The sequence below is a fragment of the Cynocephalus volans genome, chromosome 3 (genome assembly GCF_027409185.1).
Source record: "Cynocephalus volans isolate mCynVol1 chromosome 3, mCynVol1.pri, whole genome shotgun sequence".
Lineage (NCBI taxonomy): Eukaryota > Metazoa > Chordata > Mammalia > Dermoptera > Cynocephalidae > Cynocephalus > Cynocephalus volans.
Window position 1 is genome coordinate 66,910,877 of NC_084462.1, and position 25,927 is coordinate 66,936,803.

A 25,927-nucleotide genomic window follows, 5' to 3' on the forward strand; every position below is an offset into this window, starting at 1 on the left:
CTTAATAAAGCATAACAGAGATAACATTTCCAAACCAAACAGCAATTTAAGGTGCAGGAAAAAAATAAATTAATGTTTTGTTTATAAGCCACATTTAATTTGGCAATATATTTTGTTACAAAATGAGACAAGGGAGTTTTCAAAACTAATAGTCAAGGAAATAGATTTACTGTTGCATAATAGGGAATTCAGAAAAAGTATTTATTGAACAAAGCAGAAAGTGAGAATGTATGCCACTCTGTGTTTCTGTGATTTACTTTTGGCTCCCTTCTGCCTATGATCTCCATAAACTGTTTGTCTCCATTTTCATTCTTGGGCCTCCACACAGAAATAACTGGACAGTCTAGGAAAATTAATTCTCAAATCTGGCCTTGAAAAAAGCCTCTGTCCTCTGAATATTCATAGGTTTAGGAACAAAATAACGACAATATTACTATTTGTAACACATTTTATAGTTTACAAATCTATTTTGTATATAGCAGAGCAGATTCTTATTCTCATTTTACTACTAAGGGCACTGAGGGTGAGAACAGTCGAATATTTTGCCTAAAATCAAATTTCAAGGTACATGGGAAGTTAGAGAAGGCACTCTGGTATTCTGACTGATAACATGGTGCTAGTGGCACAATGACAGTAATGGATGATAATCTACAGAATAAAGTGAATATCCATGAGTCCATACTGAATATATAAATAAATAAGGGGAAAAGGACAGCCCTTTGTTTCAGTAGAATTCCATATTAATAAATGTAGAAGGAATGATAGAAATAGAAAGTCACCATTTGGCAAACACCAAAGCAATAACTGTGGCAGGCAAGAATCATCAATGAATGCTAAAATTAGCCAGGCGAGAGTATAAAAGAAACATGATGTTTGTATAACTCAGACTATCTCCCCACAGATACTTATTAATTACAAAGGGAAAGAGAATAACTGCAATGGAGAAAGCTAGCAGATACCACCTTAACCAAGTGATCAAGGTTAACATCACCAGTAATAAGACATACCAATATCATGTACCTCCTTGATGATGAACTGAGAAAGGCTAAACATCTCTTCTTTCAGAGACAATCTACCAAATAACTGTCCAGTACATTTTAAAAGTGTCAAATCATAAAAAAACAAAAACTGAGGAACTTTCCCAGATTGGAGAAGCCCAAGGAGACATTAAAAACTAAATGCAATGTGGGATCATAGAGCAGCAAAAAGACAGTGAGACAACTGTCGAAATCTGAATAAGGACTGTACATTAGTTAACAGTATTACATCCATGTTAACTTACTCATCTATGCTAAATGTTAACATTTGGGGAAGTTGAGTGAACGGTATTCGGAAATTCCTTACACTACTTTTGCAATTTTTTGTTAAGTCTGAAGTTATTTCCAAGTAAAATTTTTTAAAAAGATTATGGTGCTGGTGCTTATGATCTAAATAACATCATTTGGAACTGCATTCTCTTTGTTTCAAATGTGTAAATTTTATCTCAATAAGTTCCAGTGAAGGATTAAGCATTCTCAAATATTAAATTACTTTAAAGATCTAAAAAGAAGTGTTTAAGTAATAATAGTCAAAGTAAAATCTGCTCATTTCCCCTTCAGTAATGATTAGTGATATGAGTCCGAGTGGAGCTAGCGAAGCGGGTGGTTGTGTAGTCGCTTCTCGGGAGCCGGTAGCGCTTGCAGCATGGCTGACCAACTGACTGAAGAGCAGATTGCAGAATTCAAAGAAGCCTTTTCACTATTTGACAAGGATGGTGATGGAACTATAACAACAAAGGAATTGGGAACTGTAATGAGGTCTCTGGGGCAGAATCCCACAGAAGCAGAGTTACAGGACATGATAAATGAAGTAGATGCTGATGGTAATGGAACAATTGACTTCCCTGAGTTTCTGACAATGATGGCAAGAAAAATGAAAGACACAGATAGTGAAGAAGAAATTAGAGAAGCATTCCGTGTGTTTGATAAGGATGGCAATGGCTATATTAGTGCAGCAGAGCTTCGCCATGTGATGACAAACCTTGGAGAGAAGTTAACAGATGAAGAGGTTGATGAAATGATCAGGGAAGCAGATATTGATGGCGATGGTCAAGTAAACTATGAAGAGTTTGTACAAATGATGACAGCAAAATGAAGACATTGTACAGAATGTGTTAAATTTCTTGTACAAAATTGTTTATTTGCCTTTTCTTTGTTTGTAACTTATCTGTAAAAGGTTTCTCCCTACTGTCAAAAAATATGCATGTATAGTAATTAGGACTTCATTCCTCCATGTTTTCTTCCCTTATCTCTGTCATTGTCCTGAAACCTTATTTTAGAAAATTGATCAAGTAACATGTTGCATGTAGCTTACTCTGGATATATCTAAGCCCTTCTGCACATCTAAACTTAGATGGAGTTGGTCAAATGAGGGAACATCTGGGTTATGCCTTTTTTTAAAAGTAGTTTTATTTAGGAACTGTCAGCATGTTGTTGTTGAAGTGAGGAGTTGTAACTCTGCGTGGACTATGGACAGTCAACAATATGTACTTAAAAGTTGCACTATTGCAAAACGGGTGTATTATCCAGGTACTCGTACACTATTTTTTTGTACTGCTGGTCCTGTACCAGAAACATTTTCTTTTATTGTTACTTGCTTTTTAAACTTTGTTTAGCCACTTGAAGAAAATCTGCTTATGGCACAATTTGCCTCAAATCCATTCCAAGTTGTATATTTGTTTTCCAATAAAAAAAATTACAATTTAAAAAAAAAAAATGATTAGTGATATAAAAAATGACAACTTTTCTTCAATAATAAAAGATTTACTGTTTTGAAAGAATACAAATAAAGCTAATCCAATTGAACCAAGTGTACATTTAAATACTGTGAGAAAAAAAATCTTATACCAAAGATGTATTTTTTACAAAAACCCTAAATTCTATTACCTCTAACAAGAGAAGGAATCTAGAAGCCCAGTCAACTACTTTAAAATGACTAAGCTTCTCATGTCATGTAATTTGGTAACAGGTTAAATAGGAACATAAATTAAACCAAAAATTTTGTTGTAATCAAAAATAATAAGAAAAAGAAACTTTTTTTCTTAAAGAGTGACGCTACAAAATATTTTTAAGACTGATATTTATAATGTTTTGTTTTGGGTTATGACATTGATGATACAATATATCACAAATAACTGGGAAGCTAGATATTGATGCAAACTTTCAACATACCCAGTAGGAAACAACCAAATATAGCCCCAAAGAGACTCTTTTTCTTCCAAACTACAAATCTAGTAAACTAACTGGGAGCTCTAAAAATAAAGACACAGTCTACAAAATCTGGCAAATATGTTTGACTCCAATGTTAGGAAGTGAAAAAGGGATGGGGGAAAAGGCACTTGGATTTTAAGTGTCAAAATCACTCTTTGTGAGTAGTTAGTACACTTTCAAAAGCATTATATCAAAGTTATGACTCACTTTACAGAAAAGAGAAAAGATGAGGAGAAGAAATGAAACGGTCAATATTATCAGCTTCACATGCGTAAGACTTTCATAGTAAATACAAAATAGAAGCTGTTTAAAAAATTATTCTTAAGAAGTAGTCCCTAATGAGAGAAGGACAAGAAATACATATAAAGGTCACAATGTAAGTGCAACAGAACAAAAGCTTAATTATAGTTTTAAAAGCAAAGCAGGCTAGATAAGCCCTTAAATTTCCTACCAGAGCTATTACCGTATCAGTGAGGGTAGATATATAGTTTTACTTTCCACAAAACACTTAGTATAACACGGCTTAGGTCAAAGACCACCATTTCACCCAATTAGAGTGCCTCATTTGTCTAATCCACTATCGTAAGTGGATTATTTACATTGACGTAAATGTTCTTGATTTATATCCAGATATGCTAGCCCACTGATAGCAGATCACCCAATTGCAAAAACATAATCTAATCTGAGACACCATGAACAACCAAACCTCACAGAAAGTTGCAAAACTTCAGCTGTTTGTTATCCTATAATGAGAAAAGGTAGTTTTTTGGGAATATTTAAAGAATTTTAGTAAAAAGACAAAAGAAAGAAAGAAAAGAACAAATTAAAAAAATCTAAAAAACAATCTAAAAGGTTTTAGACTTCTAGGTAAGAAAACATCTTGAACAGAGGCTTTTAGCTCGCACCTTCTTCCTATCAAAATTTAAATGCAAAAATAAATATAAAATAGGAGAGAACTATATCAATACTAGAAAATGGGAATGGATGCCATTCATATGACAAAACTGTTGAGGAATTTATGCAAGATGTGAAAGATGGATCTGGATGGAAGAAAGACACTGAGAGCCAACTATTGACTTGCCTTCCTGAAAAAGGAGTGCAGTGACTCAGAGAGAAAGCAGAGTAGATGCTGGCAAAAACACCCTTAACAAGAGGTGGCAAGAGCTAGTGAATAGGTGGGCATAGAAAAAAAAAAAAGAAATCTCCATTTGGAATCCGTTACACCACTACCAATCAAGAGCATTTAAAACAACTGTGCCCTAGGATGTGCACTGCAGTATACCAAACAATAATCTAGGAAATCAAAAGAATTTCTCCTAGAAAAAATGGGTAGATATACCAGAAAGAGGGATAAATAACTGCATTGTGGCTAGCAAAATACTGATTCCTCACAATAGAAATTAGAGACAACTGACAACTCCCCTGCTAGGACAGGCTCTCAGTCCACTCTTCTCAGGCTTCTGGGTTGATGAACAAAAATGTAAATTTATATTAACCAGATTTCTCATGTAATGTTTAGAAGGAAAATCTATCCATGGACAGTGAGTTTATTGCAGATGAATCCACCAACAGGTCTCTACAGGTGAGACGTCCCCATACATAAGGATGAATGAAACCAAAAAAAGGAAGAAGAGTGACAGGAGGAAAAGGGAAAAGAGAATTGGGGGTGAGGGGCAGGAGGAGAATGAGAAGGAAAAGAAAAACAATACAGGTCAATGAAAACATGCCGCAACAAAAGTGGAATAGGAAAACATAACACTCAAGGTACAAAGAAAGGGAATAGTTTTGAAAATAAACAAAACTGGAAATAGAAGTAAATTTTATTTTTTTAAATTGATTTACTTATTATTATAATTTATTTACATTCTAAGATGTTGTTGTGGAGCAGTGAGGGAGTAGGGAAATGAAAGTGGGGGTGCTGGAGTGGGGCTGGCCCACGGCCAGCTCCTTTGCTGGCCTGGTTGTGGAGGGCATGGGGGCATAGCTGAGGCCCACATGCACCCCCCACTCTGGCTCAGGAGCACAGGCAGTTTCTGGCAGTGGCTCAGTTGTTGCTGGGCTGGATGCAGATGTCGGGGGGCATGGCTGAGGCCCTTGGCACCCCCACCCCAGTTCGGGGATTCAGGGGGCTTCGGGCAGTGATGTGGTCATTCTGGTCTGGATGAGGATGTCAGGGGGGTGTGGCTGAGGCCCTCAGTCACCCCTCATCCTGGTTCAGGAGCCCCAAGGGATTCCAGCTCTTCTGGGCTTTATACGTGTTCTTTGGTGGTGTTACGTTTTTACTGGTTAATATCAGATCTTTGTCTCTGATCTGTGAAGTTTTTGTATTTTCTTTCAGTTTTGTGTGGTTTATTAGCTACCCCACCACTTAAACTCTGCACTGGAACTAATTTGTTGTCCTTTGCTTACTTCTAAAATGGGGGTACTTCCTGTGGGGACCGGCACTTGAGCCCTGTGGTTGAGCTAAATTGCTGCTTTGCTGCTGATTCTCTGGGGAAGGCTTTTTGTGCAGCTCAAGTATTAATTGTTGACCTTGTAAGCACTTCCAGCTCTTGTGAAGTCCAATACACCTGGGTTGTGTGGAAACTCTGGTCTGGGCCTGAGTATTTTCAGCAAACTGCACCCCTTGCAGATCTATATTCCTGACCAGTCTCCACTGAGTGGTCCTGCCCTGACTGGAGGGCAGATCAGCTGTCCTTGCAGTGCCCCAGTGTTCCCCCAGTGGCCCATCTCCCCTACCACCCGCACTCCAAACACTTCCCATGGGATGGACTGTGCGCAGGTCACTTGAGATGACTCACAAGCCTCTAAGTGGCTCCTTTTTTCAATTGTCTGTGGCCCCTCGCTCCTGTGTGGGTCCACAGGAACTCTGCCAGTGGTCTTGCTGGCTTGGGGGCCACCAAGGCCCTCCTCTCTCCTGCAGTCTCCAAGCAACTTCATAGAAAGGGCATAGCTGCAGTTTCTGCCAGCTCTTGCTCTGTGTACTCACCATGGCCAGCTTTGAAATGGCTGGGGCTTGAAATGGTGGGAACAATCCTTTGTTTCTCTCATTGCGGCTTCTCCAGCCTTCATGAACTCCATGCATCTCTGCTCATCTTCCCCTGAGCTCTAGTGGCACCAGCTTGGCAGTCTTTGCTTTTTAATAGTTGTAAATTTGTTGATTGTGGGAGAAAGTGATGTTAGGGACTGTTTATTCTGCTATCTTCATTCTCCATGACAGAAGTAAATTTTAATTAAAATTGCACTGTATAAGTTAAATAAGTTTAGAAAAATGCAGATTCTATGAAATAAGAGATGAAAGATCAGATACTGGGCAACAGACTGAGGTTTGGCTACAGTAAAGTAGAAATAAGTAGGGACATGAAAGAAATAAAAGAATAAGAAGAGTAAAAAGTATATAATAGTATAAGTAAAAATACATCAAAGATAACCCAAAAGAAAAATGAGCAGAAGATTTCAACTTTTATGAAGCAGACACTTCATAAAGAATGCTCAACCCCAATAGGAATTAGGAAAATATAAATTAAAACCATAACGAGATATCATTGTACACACAAAAAATGGGTATAATAAAAAGAAAATACCAAGAATGTATTGCCAAGAATGTTCTCAAGAATGTGGAGAATGGCCAGTTAGCTCGGTTGGTGAGAGCACAGTGTTATAACACCAAGATCGAGGGTTCAAATTCCCATACCATCCAGATGGCAGAAAAAAAAGAATGTGGAGAATTCTCATACATTAATTGTGTGGGTGTAAATTGGGCATAATGACTTCGGAAAACTCTTTGGCAGTATTTACTAAAGCTGAACATAGGCATACTCTATGACTTTGTCCCTCAAAGTGTGTTCATGGATCAGCAGCATCAGCATCATCTAGGAGTTTGTTAGAAATGCAAGACCTCAGAATGCACCCCAAACCGGCTGATTAACAATCAGCATTTTAATAACAGCCCAGGTAATTCATGTGTTCAATAAAGTTTGAGAAGCCCTTTTTTATAATTCATCAATTCCACTTCAAACTCATCCATTCCACTCCTAGTTATATTCCTAACAAAAATCCATGTACGTTTTCAACAAAAGACTAGATATACTAGAATGTTCACAGCAACTCTACTTGCGATAGCTAAAAACTGGAAAGTTAGAAATGGTGGTCATATAGCATTGGGAATGTAATTAGTTCCACCCAATTTTATGTTTAAAAATGCTTAAAATGGCAATTCCTTATGTTACATATATTTTGCCACTATAAGAAATTAAATTAGAAAAAAAAAAAAAGAAGTGTATTATAGTCTGGTGCTAATGGGAATGGCCAAGGAGATAAAAACAGAAAGCAGGTTCGGGGAAGGACTGAGGTATGCATCCCACCTAGCAAAGTATCAACCCACATCAACCTCAGAAGTTTCAGAGCCTTGACTTGGTATTTACCTCAAACAGGGTTGAGGTAATAAAAAGATGGAATCAGGGGCTAAGTATTTTGTAATATTCAAGCTAATTTATGGCTAGATTTTAGAAGTGAATTAGGATCTGAGACTTAGATACAATAAACTTGTTAATTTCTATGTGTTTAAAAAAATTGGAAATTACCCAAACACCCATCAGCAATACAGTGGATAAGTAAATTGTGACATATTCACAAAATGAGAATAGATAATCTATAACTGCACACAATGTGGACAAGTCCCATAAATATAATAATGAGTGAAAGAAGCCAGACACAGAAGAATTCTGTATTACTCATTTTATATAAAGTACAAACACAGGGAAAACTAATCTATGCTATTAGTCAGAATGATAGTTAGCCTTTGGGGAGAAGGGTGTGCAGTAGTCACTGGAAGGGAACATGACAGAGCTTTCTGGGATACTGAAAATATCCTGTTTCTTAACCCGGCCAATAAGCATATACAAAAATATGTTTCATTAGTCATCCAGGAGATGAAAATTAAACCACACTGGCATATCACTACACAGATACTAGAATGACTACTATTATAAAGACTGACAATACCACTGTTAGCAAGAATATAGAGCAATGTGAACTGTCAGAGCTGGTGAGAAAGCAAAATCATACAATTGCTTTGAAAAACAGTACAGAAGTTTCTTGTAAAGTTAAACATTCACTTACTGTGTGTGACCCAGCAATTCTATTCTTAGTATTACCCAAGAGAAATTAAGGTAATACACAAAGACATACATAAATGTTCGTAGCAGCTTTATTCATAACTGCCCCAAACTGGAAATAATCCAAATTTCTGTCAACTTAACAGTTAAACAAGTTGTGGTACATCAATAAAACAAAATACTTATCAACAATAAAAAAAAAGCATAACAGTATGGATGATTCTCAAAAATATCATACTGAGTTAAAGAAGCCAGATACAAAAGAGCATGTCCTATATAATTCCATTTTTATCAATTTCTAGCAAAGGCAAAATAATCTACAGTGTCAGAAAACAAAGCAGACAGAAAGTGGTTGTCTGCAGATGAAGGTGGATGGGCATGAGGGAATTCCTGGGGTCAGTGAGAGAAATGCTCCATGGTATGGAGTGATGGTGGTTTATACAGTTGTATACATTTGTCAAAACTCAGTGAATTCAGTGTGTATATATAACTTATATTCCAATAAAATTCATTTTAAGAAAAGCCAATTACAAGCCAAGAAAAAGGACTTCAACATACATTCAAAGATTTAATATTCTTACTCTCTAGAGATAATGCCAATAATACCAACAACAAAACCCCAGCATCCCAACAGAAAATGTGAAAGACACTGTGGATTTCCAGAATGCTGAAAAGCTCGAAGAAAAGATTTTTGATGGACAAAATCAAAAATCTGAGTAGTAACAGCTTTCCATCACAGAAGGAAATGTGAATCCAATGCTCCTAAACATCAGAAGTTGGCTGTTAGTGTAAATTCTTCTAGAATGGTGACAAAGGGCTATTGCCTAGCAAAAAGCAAGTTTTCCTAGAGCCTGTAAAAAACCTGTGTCATCAGAAAATGGGGTTGGAAAAGGTTTGCTGAGATTCACTGTATTCACTCCAGTCCTGGGAGCACCTCACTTCTAATAAGACACTACTTCCTTTGCCACTTAAGTAAGGAATTTAATCTAACTCTACTGTATGTGAGGAGATTTTCTCCTTCCACCACCTGAAATGCTACAGTTGGCGTCCAAAGTGAAAACTGACACAGACACACCACCTCCACTGTTAGAGTTTGGAAGGAGTGTTGAGAAGGCAAATAAGAGATTACTGCCTGAGGAAGCCTGGGTAGAAACCAGAGTGATTAGAGCAGTTAAGTAGGTGTTTTTGTTTTGTTTTGTTTTGTTTTCCCAGAGTAGTCACTTAAGAGTGGAGTTCACAGACTGTTACCCTCTGCTATGACCTGAAAATGTGAAAGCAGCTTTGAAACTGGGTAAAGGGTACGTACTAGAACAGTTTTGAAGTGAATGTTGGAAAAAGCTTGAATTGCCATGAACACAGCATTAAGGGCAATTCTGGTGAGGCCTCAGAAAAGAGGAGGGCTGTAGGGAAAGCCTCAACCTTAGAGATTATCTAAATGGTCATAAACAGAATGTTGGTAGAAATATGGACAGTAAGGCCATTTGGATGAGGTGTTAGGTGGAAATGAGGAATATCTTATTGGAAACTGGAAGAAATGCCATCCTTGCTATAAAGTGGCAAAGAACTTGGCTAAATTGTTTCCATGTCCTACTGCTTTACGGAAGGCAAAATTTAAGAGTGATGAACTAGGATATCTGATGGAAGAAATCTCTAGGGCAAAATGTTCAGGGTGATGCCTTTTCTTGATTGCATGTACTAAAATGAAAGCAGAGAGAAATGAGTTAAAATGCAATTTATAATCAAAAGGAAAGCAGAACATAAAGATTTGGGAAATTCTCAGCCTAGCCATGTAATGAATAAAAAACAAGTTTGGAAGAAAACACCAAGGGTGTGGCCAAGAAACCATTTGATAAGGAGATTGTACAGATAGAAGGAAGCCACATACTATTCATCAAAACAATGATGGAATGACCCCAAAGGCATTTCTGAGATCTTCAAGTCTGCACACCCATCACTGGCCCAAAGTGCGAGGGCTTTGAGGGCAGAACGGTTTCAAGGGAGAGTCCCAGGGTACTCACTGCCCACGGCCACCTCAAGACTCTGCTTACTGCATTCTGGTACAATGCTCCTTAGCTTCCCCAGCTGTGGCTCAAACAGGTGCAAGTGTGGCTCAGGCCACCACTCTATAGGGTACAAGCCATAAATCTTGGTGAATCCACATGGTGCTAACTCTGCAGGTACATAGGGTTCACAAGCTGTGGAGGGATAACTACCTCTACCTAGATTTCAAGGTATGCCTCAGAAAGATTTAGGGCCCAGGCAGAGAAATGCCACAGGGGCAGTGCCTAGTGGAGCTATAAGAGTAGGGCCACTGCAGAGAGCCCCCGCTAGGGCAGATAGGAAGACAGGGGAGGTATGCTAGAGGACCCCTTTATATGACTCTCAGATAAGTAATCAGCAACCTAACAGGCAAATATTACATAAGAGCTGAAGTTTATTTAGATGTGGGAATGTATAAATGTAGAGCAGTAAAATACTTTATTTCTTGCTAGTCCAACTCTCTCTGCAGGAGAGAGAACAAAATGCACAAAAAAGTGAAATTAAACTGATGCCAATGGTTTTATCATATGATCCAGCAATTCTACTTATGGGTACATACCCAAAATATTTGAAAGCAGGGTTTCAAAGGGACATTTGTATACTCATGGTCATAGAAGCACTATTCACAATAGGCAAAAGGTGGAAAGAACCCAAGTGTCCATCAAGGGATGAATCAGTAAATAAAGTGTGGTATATACATATAATGGAATTATGTGTATTCAACCTTAAAAAAAATGAAATTATGATACATGCTATAACCTGGATGAACCTTGAGGACATTATACTAAGGGAAATAAGCCAGTCCTAAAAAGACAAATACTGTATGATTCCACTTATATGAGATAACTAGAGTAGTCAAATTCATGGACAGAAAGTAGAAAGCAGGTTACCAAGGGCTGGCAGGAAGAAGGACTGCGTAATTATCATTTAACGGGGACAGAGTTTTAGTTTTGCAAGATGAGAGAGTTCTGGAGATGGATGGTTGTGATGGTTGCACAACAATGTGGATGCACTCAGTGTCCCTGACGTGTACACTTAAAAATGATTAAGATGGTCATTTTTACATTATGTGTATTTAGCATAATTAGAAAAAATTTTAAAAGCCCAAAATAGCCAAGGTAGAATCATTCAGAATGCCAAGACTGGAAAGGGGAAGCCACTTGAGCCTATAGGGGCCAAGGGAAGACTTCCCCTTCAACCCCCAAGTGTTCTCTGAAAAAATCAACTGATAAACGCAGATTAACAGGAAAAAGAAGCAGAACAAATTTATTTGATCATAGTTTTATGTGACACAGGTGCCTTCAGAATGAAGACCCAAAGATGGGGAAACTACCCATTCATATGCTTAGGTTCTATGAAGCAGGGACAACCACGTAGAAATGTAACTGGACAAGAAAAGTCCAGTCATAATACTAATAATACTGAGAAGTCAGATCTAATACTAATAGACCGAGTTGGGGAAACCCAGCAAGGCCTGTCTGTTCAGATTCTTCTTGGCTTCTCTGTGTAGCATTCCTTCCTCCAGAGTATGGGGCAGGGTCCCTTCTGGGGTCTTAGGACCTACATCAGACAAGGAAGGTCAGAGAATTTCTTTATGGCCAGCTCTAAGACGGAAAGGGGTAGAGGGGAGATTAGAGTATAATTTTAGTCTTTATAGCCGACTTTGGGGAAAGGGGTCCTGGTTTCTATGGTCCACCTTGGGGAAGAGAGATTCTAGTTTCTATGGCTTCCCTCAGGGGAGAGTGAACTGATAGATGGAAGAGCAGGAGGTCAAAGAGAAATTTTGCTTCTGAGGCTATTTCTGAGGCCTTCAGCCTGGAGTATCACTTTCTGAGCCCCAACAAGACCAAGTCCAAGGTAGATTGAGGATGGGGGCAAGTTCTCTCAGCTTTCTTGCTATACCAACTCTTTGACATAAATGACAATAGAATGGCCTGGTGGTAGGTCTGCATGGAGCCTCTGGCAGTGACATCTCCAGTTAAATGCAGATGCTAAATGAACAAACAGAATGGAAAACTATGATATCCTAGACACCATGCATGAGGTTTAATCTGAAACATTCAGTTCCCATGGACCTCACAGTGGGTAGCAATCAGCGACCTATGGAGCTTACAGGAAATTAAGTTCAAATAGTTGCCTAGGACAAAGCAGAAAGCCCAAAGCCTTGTTGATCTGTTTGGATTTCTACAAAAACTTAAAACACAGAGCAGTTACAAGGTCTTAGACATCAGTTTCCCTGAAAGAAATGTCTTGTTTTTTTGCGGGGGGGGGGGGGGGGTTGTTCAGCTTCCACAAAAAATTTGTGAGTAAAAAAATAGCACATTTTAACCCATGCCAGCAATTGGATGTCCCTACCTTTTATGAGAAAAATTCTAAATATATATCACAACCCAGATTAGTATAAGGGAAAAGGGTGTATAAATATAATACCAATGTAAAATTGCAGTTGAAATGTGTTATAATCCAAATGTGTTTGCTCTTCTATTTGTTGGTTCTTGTTGAACACAGAAAAATACTGTGAATAAATTTCATGAACTGATAAAAATTGTTCTTTAATTTAGGGGGAAAATATCTTTTAAATATTTGTTCTTATTTTTATCCCACACATGCACAAAATTTTAAAAATCAAATACTTCTCTAGTAAAGGTTGATTCAGTAAGAACTAAGTTTTAAAATGTATTACATTAACAGAACTAAAAAAAGAAGACATTTCAGTAGATGCAGAGAAAGCATTCAACAAAATTCAACTCCTCTTCACGATTATAAATTCTCAGCAAACCACAGCAAAGGTAACAATTAACAAAACAAAAAGGCAACCTATAGAACGGGAAAAAATATTTGCAAACTATAAATATGATAAGAAGTTAATTCCCAAAAGATATAAGGAATTCAAACAACTCAATAGCAAAAAACAAATAACCCAATTAAAAAATTGGCAAAGGACCCGAATAGACATTTTTTCAAAGAAGACATACAAATGGCCAACAGGTATATGAAAAAGTGCTCAACATTACTAATCATAAGGGAAATGCAAATGAAAACCACAATGAGATATCATCTCATACCTGTTAGGATGGCTATTATCAAAAGACAAGGTATCATTGGTGAGAATACGGAGAAAAAGGGAACGCTTGTACACTATTGGTGAGGATGTAAACTGGTATAGCCATCTCCTAAAAAAATTGAAAATAGAACTACCATATGATCCAGCAATCCCACTTCCGAGTATATATCCAAAAAGAAAAAAAAAAAAAAAAAAGCAGTATTTTGAAAAGATACCTCCATTCCCATGTCCACTGCATTATTCACAGTAATCAAGATATGGCAACAACCTAGGTATCCAGCAATGGATAAATGAATAAATTGTGACATACACACAACAGAATATTATTCAGCCTTAAAAAGAATATATATTGCCATATTCAACAACATCGATGAACCTGGAGTACATTATGCTAAGTGAAGTAAGCCAGACACAAAAAGAAAAATATTGCATGATCTCATTTATATGTGGAATCTAAAAAAGTTGAATTCATAGAAGTAGAGAATAGAATGGTGGTTATCAGGAATGGGGCAGGGGTGTGTGAAAGAAATGGGGAGATATTGGTCAAAGGGTATGAAGCCTAGGATGAATAAGTTCTAGAGAGTTAATGTACTGCATGGTGACTATGGTTAATAATACTGTATTGTGCACTTGAGATTTGCTAAGAGAGTGGATCTTAACTGTTTTCACCACACACACACACACACACACACACACACACACACACACACACACACACACACACAATGGTAATTATGAGAGGTGATGATATGTTAATCAGTTTGACTATAGCAATCATTTCATAATGCATATACATACCAAAACATCATCTTGTACACCTTAAATATATATACAATTTTTATTTCAAAATAAAGAATCAGAAGCTCAAAGGAAAAATAAACCTGCCAGCAAATTAGGAATAGAAGGAAATTTCCTCAATCTCAAAATGTATCTACAATAAAACCTACAGCTAACATTACACTTAATGGTGAAAACACAATGCCTTCCCCCTAAGATGGGAAAGAAGGCAAGGATGTCAATTCTCACCATTTCTATTCAACATTGTAAAGGATGTCTTAGCCTGGGGGGAGGGGATGAGCAGGGAGAGGAAGAAAGTAAAACTGTTTTTCTTGGCAGATAACATCACCTATGTAGAAAATCCTAAGGACTTTATAAAAAAGCTTTGGAACTAATAAATGGGTTTAGCAAGGCCACAGAATACAAGGTCAATATTTTTAAAAAATTAATTGCATTTCTATGCACTAGCAACAAACTATTAAGATACTAAAAATTTCAAAATCCCACTTACAAAAAATAAAAAATATGAAATACTTGTGGGCAAATTTAGCAAAAGATGTGCAAGATTGGTATTGTGAAAACTGCAAAACACTACTGAGAAAAATTAAAGACAATATCAGTAAATGGAGAGTTAAAAAGTGCTTATGTGTCAGAAGACTCAACAGTAAGAAGTCCATTCTCCCCAAATAGATTTATAGATTCAAAACAGTCTCAATAAAAACCCCAGCAAACTTTTTTTGTAGAAAGCTCATTCTAAAATTTATATGGAAATACAAATGACCTAGAATAGCCAAAATAACTTTGAAAAAGAACAGAGTTGGAAGAATTATACTACCTATTTTCAACAATTACAACAAAGCAAAAGTAATCAAGACCATGTGATATGGGAGTAAGAATAGGTATATAGGTCAACAAGACAGAAAAGAGAGTCCAGAAATAGACCAACACGTACTTAGTAAATTGATTTTCAACAAAGATACCAAGGTAATTCAATGAGAAAAAGCTAGTCTTTTTAATCAATGGAACAATTGATATCCACATGCAAAAAAATAAATCCAAACCCTTAACTTTCACCATATATTAAAAATTAACACAATGGTTCCAGAAGTAAATTCCCTAAGATTCATAATCATACTCCATAATACAGTAATTTTTACCAATACCACCTTGCTTTAACTTAGGGGAAAAAGGAAATCTATACAAAATAATAAAAATAATAAATATTAATGTTACTAATACTAAAAAAATTCAGAATGGACTGTAGGCCTAAATGTAAGAGCTAAAACTATAAAGCTTCTAGAAGAAAACAGAAAAAATCTTTGCACTATCAGAATACAGTTTCTTAAATAGGATACCAAAATCATGAACCATAAGAGACAAAAATATTGGACTTCCAAATTATAAACTTCTGCTCTTCAAAAAACACTCAGAAATGAAAAGATAAACACCAAACTGGGAGAAATATTTGCAGAACATATTACTGATAAAAGAGCTGTAACCAAAATAAAAAACTTTCGTAATTCAAATACAAGAAAGCAAACAACTCCATTAAAAGTGGTTAAAAGACATGAACATACACTTCACCAATAAGACATACAAATGGCAAATAAACACATGGAAAGATGCTCAATATCATTAGTTATTAAAGAAATGCAAATTAAAATCACCATGAGGTACCACTACACACCTGCTAGAAGAGTTAAAATTAAAAAGACTGACAATATGAAGTGTTGGTGAGAATGCGGGACATCTGGAACCCTCATACATTGCTTATGATAATGTAACTTTGGAGTTTTGCAGTTTCTTTTAAAGTTAAGCACAGACATACCATATGACCCAGCAGATCCTCTCTTGGCATTTACCAAAGAAAAATGAAAACATGCCCATACAAATGTTTTGCAGCATTATTCATAATAGACAAAAAATGAAAACAACCCAAATGTTCATCAAAAGTTGAATGGGGCTCTGTGCACGGTGGTATTGTGCAGTCCCACTGAGGCCCACCATCACATGGGTGCACCGGTGGGCTAACCACCAGAGGGACCCAGTGAGCACAGGACCAGCAGATAGCCAGCTGGAGCAGGACCCCATTAAGAGAGCCAGGTTCTGCAACAACCAGACTCTGTCAGCACTACGCTCAGCCAGTGAGCAAACCGGCCATCCCTATATAGGATCCGAACCCGTGGCCTTGGTGTTATCAGCACCGCACTCTACCGAGTGAGCCACGGGCCGGCCCTGCAACAACCAGACTCTGGAGCAGCACCCTCCTCCCACCAGTGTCTGACCCAGGCAATGGGGGAAGCATGCCTACAGTGCTGCCTAAGGATGCCCCTGCCATGGGCACCCACATCTGTGCCCTCACACTCTGCGTGGCTATTGCTGTCATGGCTGGTGCTGCCTAGGCAACACATAGCAGTGTATTCTGTGGAGAACAGCAGGAGGAGGTCTCTCACCTCAAGGCCCACTCCAGAGTAATAGAAGAAGCAACTGATCTACCAGATGACCAGACATCAACACAGAGATACTAGAAATTTGAAAAAATAAGAAAACATGACACCACAAAAGTAATACAATAATTCTCAGGTACCAGACCCCATTGAGTAGGAAACCCTTAAAATGATTGAAAAGGAATTCCAAGTAACAATCCTAAGGAAATGTAATGATATACAAGAAGATTCAAACAACACAACAAAATGAGTAAAAGTATCCAGGATATGAAGGAGGAAATCTACAAAGAGATTAATACCTTAAAAAAAGAATGTAGCAGAACTCCTGGAACTGAAAGATACATTCCATGAAATTAAAAAAAAAAAAAAAAAGAAACTCAACTGAGAGCTTAAGCAGAGGCTAGAGCAAGCAGAAGAAAGAATTTCTGATGTTGAAGATAGCCTTTTCAAAATAACCCAGGTAGACAAAAAAAAGGAAAAAAGAATTTTAAAAAATGAATAAAATCTAAGACAGCCAGTGGACAATCTTAAGCACACAAGCATATGCATTATGGGTGTTCCAGAGGTGAAGAAAAAGGAAAAGGAACTGAAAACATAGTCAACAAAATAATAGCAGAAAACTTCCCAGGTATAGGGAGAGACACAGACCTTCTGATCTGGGAGGCTCACAGATCCTCAAACAGATTCAATTCAAAAAGGTCCTCTCCAAGATACATTATAGTCAAACAGGCAAAACTCAAAGACAAAGAGAGAATCCTAAGAACAACAAGAGAAAAACATTAAGTCACCTACAAGGGAATCCCCATCAGATTAACAGCAGACTTCTCAGCAGAAACTCTACAAGCCAGAAGAGAATGGGATGATATATTCAAAATACTAAAAGACAAAAACTGCCAGCCAAGAACACTATACCCAGCAAAGCTATCCTTCAGAAATGAGGGAGAAATAGTATATTTCCCAGACAAACAAAAACTGTGAGAGTTGACCACCATAAGACCAGCTCTACAATAAATCCAAGGGAGTCCTGCACCTGGATTCCAAAAAACAATAATCACTATTATGAATATACAAGAAAGAACAAAACTGACTGGTAGAACAAAAACACAACTGAGAAAGAGAAAGAAACTATATCTTACCACCTCAAAAAACTAACCAACACTGAAGACAAACAATAAAAATATTTGTTGTATGAATTTATTACGTCTGTATAGACTTTATTCACAGCCAAATGACATGATAACCTTCCATTACATTTCCTTTCTTGTACAATTTCTTTGATTGGAAGTTAATCGGCTTGTTTCTTCATTCATTTTGTTTCTATATACCAAATAAAACCTAAACATTCAAGCAAGTTATTCTTATTTTTTCCTTCATTCCAAAATTTCCTAAAATGTATATATATTCAGAATAAATAACAAATGCATCTTATAAAATTACAGTTTTATGGAAGGCTCTATCAAATAATAATAGCGCACTTTAAGTCTTCTTTTAGTTATTTCCTGAAAACTAGCCCTCTGCATATGCTGTTTTCCCTATCTGGAAAACCTTCCACACTCTTCTCTATAAATCTAGCCTATCTTCAACTCAGTCTCCCCAATTAAGAATCCTTTATCAAACTGGTTTATCTCAATCCTTTGATCCACTTTGACTCCCAACAAAATCCTAAACTCCTTTAGGGCAGACAATATTTAGAATGTTTCTGTATTTCCCACTGTTCTAGCATATTTGATACAAGTTTAATTTGTTGGACCTGATAAATTTCAGTGAGACTAAAGAAGCTTGGGGATACAAAAATTAATGTAAAGCTAAGAAGACAAAAAAAATATATTTGCATATTAAAGTATTACATATAAAACATACCAGTAACGTCTGTCCTTGGGAAATGAAGAAATGACCTGATATAACTATGGTGAGAACAAGATACCCAGATTCTTCATTGGAATCAAAAACCTTGAAAAAGAGAGAGAGAGAAATATGTAAAAGACAATACATTTCTGTTATTCTGATAAACTTATAATACTGACATTAAACTATTTTCTCATATTGATCTTCCTACCCTGAATGTTCTCTTTCCTTTCATTTAATCCTTATAGTTTCATATACATAGGGGCTAACAGCCAGGCTTTTAAAAAATAAAATTAAAAACCAAATTTTAAAACAAACAAAACAAAAAGAATACCAAATTAAAAATCAAGAGATGTGGGTCCTGAGCCAACCACTTTTCAGTTACATTTTAATAAATTACTTATTCTCTCTGAGCCTCAATTTCCTTTCTGTAAAATGGAGATAATGCCTTAAAGGGTTGCTGTGAGACTTCAGAGTCCCAGTTTCTTCAGCCATGTAATCCATTTTTCATACCCCTCAAAACCTTGTGCTCTCCTTTGGAAAAGCTCTAATTTGTCAATGTTACTCTTAATTATGGTGCCACAAATTTACCATAATCCTTTTGGTGTGTTCTAATTATCTCCTGTTATTTACAATGGTGCAGCCTACAATTACATTAACCTTTCAAGGGGGTAGTCCCACTGAAGAGTTTGGTCTTAAATCAGAAAAACCTCCTGAAATTTCATCACCTATGTTGGTAAATCATACTTTCCCCTTCTTTATCTTGAATTTAAACATAAGACCTTGGATTTATTCCCATTAGATTTTATCTTGTTAAATTTGGTCCTACCTATGCAGTTGCAATGAGGAATTGAGGCAATTAAATCAAAACATCAGGTAGGACATGACTGATAGATACATAAAAGTGGGATTTGGGTCTTAAGTGACTACTGTACACTATACAGGTGGCTTCACTAACCAATTTAAACTTGTGTAAATAATAAGATAAATTCCAGACCTACCTTAATGCCCAAAGTTCAAAATAATTAACACACACTTAACTCAATTTAGATATATTTTTATAAGGTTACTGCGTTCAAGAAATAATGTTCTATCTTATAGTTTCATAGGTGGGGATTGGAGTTTTAATGCTATATTTAAATGCAAGATTTCTACTGAGTTTTTTCTAATTCATTTTAAATTGCAAATTTAAAAATCAAATAACATTTTATATGTCAAGGGGATATGCTAAGCCCTGCACTAATTCCTTCAGTGGTTGTTATTCTGCTTCTCTCTCAGCATTCAGAACTCGATTACTGTTCAACACTCTTCCCTCACCATAGTTTAAATGGATTACCTTGTATGTTTCATGACCACTTAGAACCAGAAGGATAACTAGGAATCAAGCATAGCTTTCAAAACTAGAGTCTGGTCAACAAACTCTTTGGAAGGCAATATGTTAATATGACAGTTTAACTTTTTCTTTTTTTTTTTTAGAAATGTAACATATATTGCAAAAAGTATCTAAAACATAAATGTACAGCTTAGTGAATGATGACAAAGCAAACACATCATCACCACCCAAATGAAGAAAAAGAACATTACCAGACTTCCAGAGGGTCTCCTAGAGATGTCTTTCAATCACTACCTGTTCCCTCCTACTCTAAAATAATCTCCATCCTAATTTCTATAGTTTAGTTTTATTTATACGAATAGAATCATGAAGAAAGAATTCCCTTATGTTTGGCTTCATCAGTTTCGTTGCATGTATACTCACTTTCATTATTGTAAAATACTGCAATTTATTTTTTCATTTATTTTTGTTGATGAATATTTTTTTCCAGTTTAGGTCTACTACAAATAATGCTGCTGTGAACATTCTTATATGCATCTCTCATTGGATAGAAACACTCATTATAAAGATGCCAATTCTTTCCAAATTATTTTATAATTTTTTTCAAGTGGTGCCCAATGACTTCCAGGAGAGTCCCAATTTAGACTTCTCCCCTGCTCTCCAAATTGTTACATGTATTACCCAAACAACATCTCCACATAGAGGTCTAACAGTCATCTCAAAATTAACAGTCCGTAACTTGAACTCCTAACCTTCTCATTCATTCAGTATTTATAAAGTACCTACCATGTGCTAGGCTGTTGTAGGCATTTGACCACAGTTTTCCCACCTCAGAAAATAATTCTACCCTTACATTTCTTTAGGCCAAAACCATGGAATCATTCTTGATTCCTCTTCTCTTCCCTGTATCCAATCCATCAGCAAATCTTTCACGTCTACCTACAAAATATCCAGAATCCAACCACTTCTTACAAGTCTGCTGGTCTGAATTACCATCATCTCTAGTTGGTTTATTGTAACAACCTCCTAACTGGCTTCTCCATTTCTGTTCTTGCTTTCCCTCTACAACACACAATTTATTCTTAACACAGTAGCCAGGGTAACCCTTTTAAAACTTAAGTCAGATCACATCATTTCCAGCTGAAAGCCCTGCAGTAGATTTCCATCTCATTCAGAAATTCCTGCAAGGCACTCCATGACCTAGCCTTCGATCACCTCTCCACTCTCATCCTCTACTGCTTGCGCCCCATACACTGTGCTCCAGCCACACTGGCTTCCTTGCTGCTCTTTGAACCCACTAGGCACATTTATGACTATATAAACCTCAGGGATTTTACAACTGCTATTCTATCTGGAATTCTCTACACCTAGATATCCACATGACTCACTCCATCTTCAGGTCTTTGCTTAAATGTTATATTTTCGGTTAAGACTTTTCCTGACCATCCTACTGAAAACTCACCCCATCACTGAATCCTATTCACTTCTCCAGCTTTATTTTTCTCCATAACTCTTACCACTTTTTTATTACTTTATATTTACTTATTTGTTTTCTGTCTACCCTGAGCAGAATTTAATCTCTGAAGAGATTTTTTTTTTTTTTTTTCCTGTTTTGGTCACTGCCATATATTTAAATTCTTAGGATCATGCCTGGCAAATAATAGCTACCCAATAATATTTTGTTGAATGGATAAGTAAATAGGCAATTCCAAACAAATTCACCACATTAAAATGTAAAATTTTTAAAGGAAATAAAGATGTTTTCAGAAAGAATTCATCACCAGCAGAACTGCACTGAAAGAAATGTTAAAGGAAGTCTTTCGCATGGAAGGAAAATGATATTAGATGAAAACTGGGATCCCCACAAAGGACAGAAGAGCATTGGAAATAGTAATTACATGGGTAAATATATAATAATTTATTATTTAAATATCTTTAAAAGATAATTGAGAAATGGGATTATAAACAATACTCAATTAATCCAAAAGAAAGTAGAATAAGAATAAAACAGGAACAAAGAACAGATGAAACAAATACAAAACAAATAACATGATGACAGACTTAAACCTAACCATATCAATAATCACATTAAATGTAAATGGCTTAAAGTCCCCAATTAAAGGAAAAGGTGGTCAGACTAAGTAAAAAGACAAGATGCAGCTATATGTTGCCTACAAGCAATGCACTTTAAATATAAAAACATGAACAGGTTAAAAACAAATGGATGGAAAAAATATATACCACATTAAAGCTAGTCAAAAGAAAGTAGGAGTGGCTATATTAATATTAGACAAAAATACCAAAAGGTATAAAGGTCATTTTATGATGATAAACACTTCTATTAATCAAGAAACAGATCATCCTAAACATTTATATACCCCCAATAACAGCTTAAAAATACATGAAGCAATAACTGAGAGAACTGTAAGGATATATAACAAGTTCACAATCATAGTAAAGCGATTTCAATGCCCCCTCTCTAAAATTGACAGAACAAATACATAGAAAATCAGCGAATATATAGTAGACTAGAAAAACACTATCAATCAACATTATTGACATTTATAGAACACTCCAACAAACACCAGCACAAAACACATTTTTTTCAAATGTACACAGAGCATTTACCAAGAAGATCATATCCTGGGCAACAGAACATGTTTCAGTAAATTTGATTGTATGTTCTCTGAGCACACTCGAATAAAATTAGAAATCAATAACAGAAAGACCTCTGAAAAAGCCCCCCAAATATTTTGAAAATACATAATATGCTTATAAATAACACATGGGTAAATAAGAAATTAAAAGGGAAATTAGGAAGTATTTTGAACTCAATTCACCATATTAACATACTTGAACAAAAAGAAAAGCCATGTAATCACCTCAATAGATGACAGAATGTAGAAAAACTATTTGACAAAATCCAACATCCATTCCTAATTTAAAAACTCAGCAAACCAGGAATAGAAGAAAGTTCCTCAAGCTGATAAAAGGCATCAATGGAAAACCTACAGTTAACTTCATACTTTATGGTGAAAGACAAAGCTTTCTTCCTAAGATAGGGAAGAAGATAAGTCTGCTCTCATCACTTCTATTCAGCATTGTTATTAGAGGTTCTAATGACTGTAATCAGATAAGAAAAAGAAATAAAAAGCACCCAGATTGGAAAGTAAGAAGTAAAACTGCCTTTATTTATAGACAACATGATCATCTATATAGAAAATCCAGTTGATTTTATCAGAACTAATAAGTGAATTTTAGAAAGGTTACAGAATACAAGATCAATAAATGAAAACCAATTGTATTTATATATACTAGTAAAGAACTGGAAGTTAAAAATTTTAAAACATCAAAATTTACAATAGCATCAAAAATTTGAAATACTTAGGAATAAATACAACAAAAGAAGTGAAAGACCAGCATGCTGAAAATTGAGAGGAATTTAAGAACACATAAACATATGGAGAGATATACTTTGTTCATGGATAGGATGATATAACATTATTAAGATGTTGTGGTGGTCAACATAATGGTCCCCAAAGATGTCCATGTCCTAATACCTGGAACCTGTGAATCTCTTATCTCATGTGGTGAAAGGGACTTTGCAGCTGTGATTAAGTTAAGGATTTTGAGATAGGGAGATTATCTAGCTGGGCCCAATGTAACCACGAGGGTCCTTAAAAGGGAAAGAAGGAGGCAGGAAAGTCAGAGAAGGAAATGTGACTGTTGACACTGAAGGTGAAATGCAGGCATTCTCTGTGTTGGACAAGGCAAGAAACAGATTCTCCCCTAGAGCCTCCAGAAGAAATGCAGCCCTGCTGACACCTTGATCTGAGCCTCATAACACCCATTTCAGATTTCTGACCTACGGAATTGTAAGTTAATAAATCTGTGTTGTTTTAAGCCACTAAATTTGTGGTAGTTTGTCATAGAAGCAATAGGAAACTAGCACAGATGTTAATTCTCCCCAAGTTGATCTATATAATCCCAATCAAAATTCCAAAACTTTTGTAGAAATTAGCAAGTTAATTCAAAATTCATATCGAAATACAAGGGTCCAAAGAAAAGAGACGATGTACCAAGCACTTAAGTAAGTTAACATTAACAAAGTGTGCACTTTGTACTGATCACTCATAAATCACTGGGAAAGGAAAAAAAAATCCCTGACCTTGAGCTTCATTCATTCATTTGTTCACGCAGCAAATATTTATTGAGCAGCTATTAGATGCCAAGAATTATTCTAGATGGAATATACCACTGAACAAAACAAAGATCCCTGCTCTAATGGAGCTGACATGGGATGGAGATGCACAGCAAGTATACAGATGAAAATAAACAAATACAGTTAGTGACAAACTAAGGCTGGGGTGGTAGGAGAAGTTCACTCCAGGTGCAGGCAATAAGGGAATGTTTTGTCTGTAGAGAATTCATAAACAACAATAAAAGTTTCAGTATTAGTCCATTTCTGTTGCTTATAACAAAATAAATGGAACTGGGTATTTTATAAGAAAAGAATATTTATCTGCTTACAGTTTCAGAGGCTCAGAAGTCCAAAGTCCAGGGAACACATCTGGTGAAGGCTTTCTTTGGTGGTGGCTTCAGTGACAGCAGGGTATCACATAATGAAAACGATGGAGCAGAGAGAGAGAAGACTCTTCATGCTCCCCTTTTAAAGCCCTCCAAACCACACCCATGACCACCATTTTTAATCTATTCACTAGGTGTGGTCCTATAATCTAATCTCCTTTTCAATGCCCCACCTTTCAATTACCATAATAGAGTTTCCCACCCTCTTAACAGTCACAGTGGGGGCTAAGTTTCTAATACCTAAAAGCTGGGGGACAGAATTCAAGCTTCAGTGAATTTTGGAGGACATAATTCAATCCATTATATTCCACTCCTGGCAGCCCAAAACTCATGTACTTTTCACATGCAAATACATTCATTTCAACCCCAAAGTCTTAACTTATTTCAACTCAAAAGTCCAAGTTCAAAGTCCCACATGTGAAGTCAATACAAGTTATCTACTTCCAAGATACAATGGTGGGACAAGCATACGGTACGTATTCTGATTCAAAAAGGGAGAAAAAGGCCAAAAGAAAGGTGTAATAGATCCCAAACAAGTCCCAAATCCTGCAGAGCAGGCAGGCAATAAATCTTAAAGCTGGAGAATCATGTGCCTTGACTCCATGTTTGATGTCCTCTGTGCACTGGTGTGGGAGTTGGGTCCCCGAGTCTTCAGGCAGCTCCACTTCTATGGCTTTCCTGGTTTCAGGCCACACTTCAGCAATCCCAGGCTGGTGTTCCACTCTGGTAGCTCCACAGTTCTGGAGTCTCTATGGTGGTACCACTCTCATGGCTCTACTAGGCATGGCACCGATGGGGTTTCTCTGCTGCAACTCCAACCCCACACTTCTGCTCAGCATTGCTCTAGCAAAGGCTCTGTGTGGTGAATTTACCCCTGTGCCAGATCTCTTCCTTAGTTCCCAGGCTTTTCCATTCATCCTTTGAAATTGAGGTGGAGGCTCCCAATCCTTCCCAGCTCTGGCATTCTGTGAGCCTGCAAACTTAACACCACATGGACACTGCCAAGGTTTCCGGCTTGTATTTTCCAAAACTGTGGGTCCAGCCACACCTGGGGTCAATTTAACGATGGCTGGAGTAGCTGAAGCAGCTGGGATGCTGATGCTAGAAGCAGCTTCCCAAGGTGGCCCTGGGCAGTGAGCCCATGGAGGGTGCCTCAGAACTGTTCCCCAAGACCATTGTGTCTCCCTAGGCCTTTGAGCCTGAAATGGAAGGGTTGGCCCCAGAGGCTTCTGTGCTGCCTTCAGGGTCTCTTGATAATCGTTTTCTTTTATACTAATCTTCTAACTGCAATTGCATTTTTCTTCTGAAAATGCTCTCTGCTTCTCTTCCACATGCCCAGGCTATGAATTTTCCAAATCTTTACTCTCTGCTTTCCTCTTAAATTCAGGCTTTACATCATGCCTTTTCTGCCATAACTCAGCATAGGTTGTTGGAAGTAGCCATGCATCTTCCTAAATGCTTTGCTGCTT

General features: G+C 36.8%; 2 protein-coding genes across 3 annotated transcripts in view; one reads left to right on the top strand and one right to left on the bottom strand.

Annotated features, from left to right (window-relative positions):
- REC114 (REC114 meiotic recombination protein) overlaps positions 1 to 25,927 on the bottom strand; it is a 104,271-nt gene that overhangs the window by 60,433 nt on the left and 17,911 nt on the right. For both annotated transcript variants that reach the window (XM_063088474.1, XM_063088472.1), the window contains exon 2: positions 18,554 to 18,643. In XM_063088474.1, coding sequence (XP_062944544.1) covers positions 18,554 to 18,643 — 90 coding nt within the window. The remainder of the gene's footprint in view (positions 1 to 18,553; positions 18,644 to 25,927) is intronic.
- On the top strand, positions 1,619 to 2,725 carry LOC134372016 (calmodulin-1). Its single transcript, XM_063089055.1, has one exon. It carries the CDS (start codon positions 1,684 to 1,686, stop codon positions 2,131 to 2,133), a length of 450 nt encoding a protein of 149 aa, XP_062945125.1. The 5' UTR covers positions 1,619 to 1,683; the 3' UTR covers positions 2,134 to 2,725.

Bases quoted from the DNA above. Each gene is read 5' to 3' on its own strand.
- LOC134372016 (XM_063089055.1), top strand. From the start codon at position 1,684: ATGGCTGACCAACTGACTGAAGAGCAGATTGCAGAATTCAAAGAAGCC.